The sequence below is a fragment of the Mauremys reevesii genome, linkage group 11, assembly GCF_016161935.1.
Source record: "Mauremys reevesii isolate NIE-2019 linkage group 11, ASM1616193v1, whole genome shotgun sequence".
Classification (NCBI taxonomy): domain Eukaryota; kingdom Metazoa; phylum Chordata; order Testudines; family Geoemydidae; genus Mauremys; species Mauremys reevesii.
Window position 1 is genome coordinate 64,136,533 of NC_052633.1, and position 7,136 is coordinate 64,143,668.

A 7,136-nucleotide genomic window follows, 5' to 3' on the forward strand; every position below is an offset into this window, starting at 1 on the left:
TTTATTTATTTTTTTTTTTAAAAGCAGCACTAACTTTTGTAAAATATATTTTCCACTGATGCAGAAAAATCACTTTGAATACTCAAATGGTGAATATGGTGCAAAGAAGTTCAAAAACCAGAAATACCTCAAGGTAAATACATATATTTTCTCAATACCCCATAAGAACACATGCTGTATTACACAATATTTAACAGGTCGGGCTGGTGTCCACTAAAGGAAAACATTTCAACCATGTCAGGGATTGGAATCTTAATAACCATTGTTCTCTAAATCAGTGGGCCAGAGCCATCCCTGGTATAACTCCATTAGCTCCGTCAATGGATACAGCGTGCTGCTTTTCTGTGATTTTAATTTTGACGCTGTGTAATTGAGGGTATGTGAAACAATAAAATACTCACCTACATTCTTAACCAAACAAACCCATCATCCTTACACAATAAGAGAATCCAGCCATTGGACTAATTCAGGGGAAGGCAACCTATGGCACGTGTGCTGAAGGTGGCACGCGAGTTGACCCTCAGTGGCACTCACACTGCCCGGGTCCTGGTCACTGGTCCGGGGAGATCTGCATTTTAATTTAATTTTTAAATGAAGCTTCTTAAACATTTTAAAAACCTTTTATTTACTTTACATACAACAGTAGTTTAGTTATATATTATAGACTTCTAGAGACCTTCTAGAAACATTAAAATGTATGACTGGCACGCAAAACCTTAAATTAGAGTGAATAAATGAAGACTCGGCCCACCACTTCTGAAAGGTTGCCGGCCCCTGGACTAATTCCTACTCTTGTCTCCACTGCTGTAAGGCTTTCTACTCTTATGGTGTCCTGTCAGTTCAATCTCTGTAAACTTCCATCCTTCCAAAATGGGCTAACAGAACCTTCCTTTTTCTCAGAAATGGTCACTGGCTTCCTGTCTCCTTTAGAATCTAGCACAATCCCTTTCTCTTAGTATTTAGAAGAGTTTCCAGAGCTGCCCTACCATATTGAGCTCCTCCTTCTTTTCCCTTCCACTTATTCCCTGTACTCCTCAAATGTTGTGTGTTTGTAAAGCACGTACCTCTCTTGGCTTTTTGTAATCCGACCAGGACACATCTCTTCAACTACACCTGCTTACTCTTCTTTCAAACCAACTATATATCCATTCCACAAAATCTTGAGTTAATCCCGTTTGACTGGTTGACCTCAGGTGTTCTGGATTACACAACATAGACTGTAAGATTTCTACATTACGTGCCCGTTGGATTCAATCCTGCTTCCCTTCAGGTTCACTCCCATGCTATTTTTGTTGTCATTGTCATACACTTAGATGGGGAAAGGAGAATTGAGTCTTCTTCACCCACCCACCTTATTTTGGTCATTCCACAGTGGGCTTTAGAGTCCCTTTTTCTATGCTTATTGCCTATACCAGAGTTTTTCAACAACCAGTCTGGACACGGAAGGCAGCAAGCTGGTGCCTGATAACAAAAAGGTTCAGAAACACTGACCTATACTACAATAAATAAATGCACAGCCTTTCAATATGAGTCCAAACAGGATCCTATGGGTTCTCCTCAGCATCAGGGAGAGGGTGCTGACGCGAGGGATATATTGTTTCCTTAAGAGTACCATTGTAGGCTTTTAGGGTGGGAAACAATAGCCCATGGGGGCCTGTGTGTTTTTTCCTCTTTGCTGGGGGCTCGGTGTTATCCATCCTGGGAAGGAACTAGACTCCATTGGGAAAGTGCATCTTGTCATGAAGCTTCAAGGGCTGGCACTCTAGCTGCATACACGATGAATCCAGATTCTAGGAAAATCCCCTCACTGGGGCCTGAGCCTCAGTGAATCGTGTGGGTAGCTGTATGAATGTGGGAATCCTTGCTGAGGGGAAGAATCTTTGTGGCTTTTTTTAATCCCCACTTGTCTTCCCTCCCAAAAAACTCCTACGTTAATAGCTGCCACCTATTTATATCCAGAATGCACAACAGTTTGGCTTGAATCTGAAACTTGGATGGCAGGAGATCTAAATACGGAGTTTAAATTGTAGCAGCAGCAGTAGCTCAGCAGCAAGGCATGCAAATCCAAAACTTAAGTTACTTAAGAATGGTCCAGAATGTACCTTACATTTATGTTCAAACTAGCACATGATTTGGCTGATGCCGTCGTACCATTTTTTCATTCCTTGCTGCATATGCTGCCTTCCCCTGCAAACAGTTGCGCAGCTCATGCTGAACTGACACAGTTGGATAAGATGGTGCAAAAATACCTGAGCAATATCTGGTGCAAGGAGGTGGCCAGGCTACTTGCTGGTAACCATCCTCTTCAGGGGGGAAAACCCCAAAATAGTGCCGAGATTTCCATTAAATACTTAGAGTGGGATTTAGGAGATCTGGCTGCTTAATTCCTATTAATTTTAATGGAAATAGGTTGCCCAAATCTCAGCCTGAAGATTTAAAGTTAGGGTTGCTTTTTTCCCCCCCCAGCTAAATATTGCAGATTAGCTAAAGCAGAAATGATTGCTGGCTGAAAATGACTAATAACTGTCTCCTCTCCTTCTTTTAAAAACAGAAGATGGACCAGGACCCTTCCTCCTTCGTCCAGCTCACAGTGGGTAACAAAATTCAGAAAAGCAAGGTGAGCTGTTGAATCCTTCCATTTGTCTTAAAACATTACTTTTTACATGAAGCTATTTTTGATACTTTTTTTAAGCCAGCTAAGCAACTCGTGAAAGTGACCTAGCAGAGTTCTAGACATGAACACAGCTGTATGGCATATAGATCACATATGGAAGGACTGCAGTACTTCAAGTATGACTTTTGGTTTGTATTTCAAGTAAAGCTTGAATTTTGAGAGAGCAATTTTTTTTTTATTTAGCATCTGCTGTACAGACACATTTTATGTTGTGATTAACAGGTTACATGAGCCAATACAAGTGTGTTACCAGAACATAGGGGCTTACCAAATTTTTTTCATTGTGTGGCTTGCGTCTATGTAGTGTGGTCATCGCATGGACCACATCCCTTCCCACGGGTGTCAGGCTGGTATCTGTCCCTGTCATCAGAATAAATTCTCCTATTATATTTGAAACCAATTCCCATCACAGTCTCTTTCCTTCACCCTCAGCCAAATTAAAATGAATCTCTTCTCACTCCCCTCCTGGATCGTTTTCCTCTTTACAATAAAAATCCACTTGCACTGAGTTTCTTCTCCTCAGTTAATCAGTTCTCACCTTGACAAACATAATAAATACCTGCTCAAGTCAGTCCTTCCCTCCCATTAACTCCCTTTGACTTCCTGCCCTGCAGTCACTTTTATCACAAATACATTTCTCTCACCTCCAGACAAACTGGAGTGAATCCTATTCCCTGTGCACACAAGCTCAATTTGCCTGCACTGAAACTCAAATATTCTCCCGTTACGTCAGTTCCAGCCACGTGTCCTCCACCCCCAACGAAATTTGGTTTTACCCTAATCCTTGCCTCTTCAGATACCTGCAGCCCCTTCCCAGGTTCTCACTTCAGTCATCTTCCTTCCCTCTCCTCCAAACCAATTATCTCTTCTCAGGAGCATCCAGTGGGCCTTTCTGGCAGTGCCCTTGGGTCAGTGCTGGTGACCATGGAAGCCACTTCCTGTTATCTGGGAGGTTCCATTTGGAAGCAACTAATTTTTTGTTTTTTATTTTGAAAGGGTGAGAAGAATCCTGACATTGCAGGTTATGGGAACGCTAGTCAGAGCCGATTATAACCCGACTGACCTGTCTTGGCACTCGCTTGTTCTGGCTTTGCCAGCCAGAGACTGTTTCTGTGCACTTGTCTGACCTGGGAATTGCACTGTCTTTATGGCTTGGATGTAGCATCATTTGGATAAAACAACCGCAATAGAGAGAGTTCCAATCCTACATCATTGTCCTATGTCTGTGTATAAGTTCTAATAAACACTTGGACAAGAACAAAAAGCTAAAATACCACAATCCTCTTCTTTCTACAGACCTGCAAGTTCAGTAAAGATCCTGTGTGGGGCCAGGCTTTCACGTTCTTCGTCCACAGTGCTCAGTCCCAGTCGCTTCATTTGGAGGTGAAAACGAGTGTTCTTCCTTTTGCCTTCTCTGAATTCATAGTCTTTGCCTGTTTACAGTGGATGTGATGCAGCCTTGATTCAGCTTCATTCCTCTACATGCCTGCTGGGATTTGTGTTTGAGCTGGAACAGTCTTTGGACTGTGTGCTCCCTTTAGGGGAGGAGGACTGAAGGATTAATGAATTCTCCAGCTCCTGCAAAAATCTCTGCCAGTTCTACTGCTATGGGGGTCTCCCCAGTCAGAGAGATGCGTGGGATTTGTCCTTAAAATACATCAATTGATTGTGCTTTCCGGAATGTTGGCATGGCCTGTCTGAATGTATCCATATTCAATAGTAGGCCCTACAATAGACAAACGCCTTCTTTCCACATTTTGGTCTGTTAAATTATTCCAAACATCTAGCTTTGCTGTATACATAATACATACCATCTTGCTTTCTAACAAAAACCTCCTCTTTCCAGATAAAAGATAAAGAGCGGGAGAATGCACTGGGAACCTTGGTTGTATCTCTCTCCCACTTGCTAAAGGATTCTGAGATGACTCTTGATCAGAAATTTCAGCTGGATCATTCTGGTTTAGACAGTTTTATTAAGATGAAACTTGTGTTGCGGGTATGTTATTCCTCTTTCATATACCATTTTTTTTACTCTGATTCCCCAGAAGCCTGAATGTCACAGAAATCTCTACTCCATGGCCTGTCTAGATACATTTTTTTAAAATCTGTACGTCCCAACAAATAATGCAACATAACTGCTAGCAGTTATGAAACTGTATGCTCAGATTTAACTGGAACTCAACAGAAACTACATGAATCTGTCCTGAAGGATAACACCCAAACTAAACTGATGGTATTTCCTAACTTAGTCATTGCAAACAAATACAAGAACTACATCAGATTCAACCCATGTACTGTATGTGCCCTACCCAATAGAACAGGATTTTTATTTTAGCAAACTGTTGCCGAGTGTTTTCTTAAATATACACACTGCTTATTTTACCATTTAGCTGCAAGACTAGGGTGCAAAATGATGTAGCAGTGGTAGCTACCCTACAGTTAAGATTGAAGCTAGCTTCTCATTGTAAGCCTGATTTCTCCCCCTTACCTCCCCTAAAAGAAACTGGTCCCTCTGAAACTTAGTATGCTGCATTTCATCCCAGTTTGTGTGTGTGGGTGTGTGTTCATCTCGTGTGGTGTTCTCTTCTCACCATTTCCCCACCACCGCCACCTCTGGGAAGATTTGGTAAAAGTCAAGAGTTTTTGAAGATTTTTTTTTTTTAAAAAAAAAATAAATATCTACAGTTAGGCTGCTAAAATGAATATTTAAACACCTAAATAAGTGACCTGATTTCAAAAGTGCTGAACACCCAGGAGCCCCAGTGGCAGTTCAGGCCTTTATATAAGTGGCCTAAATGTGCCTTCAGTAACCTAACCCTAAACGCTTCCTCTCCCTGCCCCAATATTGGCCATGGTGTTTTGAACATTTTTTCCTAACCTTTGTTAGGAAAGGTGACCAGCAGGAATCAGGCTGCTATAATGCTAGGTAGGTACACACACATGCACACAAGTGATTCGTCCCTACCCCAAAGAGCTTCCAATTTCAATAGAGAAAATTGGAAGTAGATTCCCATTTTCCAGATGGGGGAACAGAGTCACAAAAACATTGGAATAGTCAATAACTCATAGGGAGTCTGGATAGCAGAGCTGGGATTAGAACCCAGTTTTAGTTGCGGTTCAGCACCTTCAGTACAAAATCATCCCTTTACTTGCATAGGGAGAGAAGGGATGAAATTGGGGAGCGGTGAGGGGGTGTAATCTAATGAGAGCAACTTCCTAGAGTTTGGCAAGTGTTCCAAGGGCAGCAGTGGAAGCCCCATTACTAGGAGTTCTTAGATACAATATGTGCTATGAAACACAATCATGTGCTGGCAGAAGATGGTCTAGGATAATCTTAACAGGCAATCAGGACTGTGCTCTTCAGAATGAGCATGTGCTTTAATATTGGCATTAATCACTAGCTGATTTTCTATCTCGCTTGGTTTTAGGTCTTGTGCATCAAGGAACCTGATCCACAAAGCACCTATACTGGTGTTAATGCCTTGAAGCAAGTTCCTGTCCCTGCAGCAGAGAAGGGTGGAAACCAATGCAAAAATCCCCTACCATCAAAAGCAGAACCCGCCAAAATGCCCCATGTGAGCAAAGACTCTGGAGTGCCTGAATCCAAAGAAGCTAAGGAGAGCAATGCAGATCTTACTGGATCTGAGAACCCAGCAGGCCCTGAAGTAAATGAGACTATTGCTGAGCTTAATGCACCTGCAGGGGCAGACAATCTGGAACCCCAACCATTGGTGACTCTACCCACAAGAACCCTGGACCACAATGCTGCCCCCAGTGTTGCTTCATTGGACACTCTCGCCTCTTCATGCTTTGAATTAGATCACAGCAATCTGAACCTTCTTAAGTATGTATCTTCTAACGCTTGAATTTTGCTTTACCTGGACACCCGTCTTTTTATAGGCTTCTACTATGTACAAAGGAATGTTTGAGGTCTCAGCCCACAGCACTGACTCGAACTCCAAGGATTTAGCAGGGAACTTGTGTAAACATTTCAGTCAGGAGCAAGTAAACTTCAGTCAAAATCAGATCTGTGTAAGCAGATGCAGCTCTCTTTGCCTTGGTTTTCAAGGGAATTGCATCTCCTTACATGAAGGCTGAATTTAGCTTTATGCGTTTAAGGCACTCCACAGGGTTCACGTAGTAAGTCCCACATCCCAGCATTGAAAAATACACTTGACTCAGGTACAATAAGCATATTTGGCATTAAAGGTAAGGCTAGAACTCCAAGTGTAATACACATTAAAGTGAAACCAATGCAAACAGATTAAAGATCAAGTAGGTTTGGCTGATGTTTTCCCAGCCACTTTTGAAAATGGAATAACTTTGAACAGTTTTCACAATCCATGCACGGATGGTTTCATTAGGAGGCCGGAAAAGTGTATGAGAGCCAGTACTGCCATCAGGTAGGGTCTGGCCCATAGGAGTCAGTGGCTTTGTATAATTAATTCCCTTTTGAGAAATT

General features: G+C 42.1%; 1 protein-coding gene across 1 annotated transcript in view; it reads left to right on the forward strand.

The window, feature by feature from the left end:
* ESYT3 (extended synaptotagmin 3) overlaps positions 1–7,136 on the forward strand; it is a 57,480-nt gene that overhangs the window by 44,869 nt on the left and 5,475 nt on the right. The window contains exons 14-18 of the mRNA XM_039494487.1: positions 65–133; positions 2,552–2,617; positions 3,971–4,057; positions 4,521–4,670; positions 6,103–6,518. Of these exons, the coding sequence (XP_039350421.1) occupies positions 65–133; positions 2,552–2,617; positions 3,971–4,057; positions 4,521–4,670; positions 6,103–6,518 (788 nt within the window). The remainder of the gene's footprint in view (positions 1–64; positions 134–2,551; positions 2,618–3,970; positions 4,058–4,520; positions 4,671–6,102; positions 6,519–7,136) is intronic.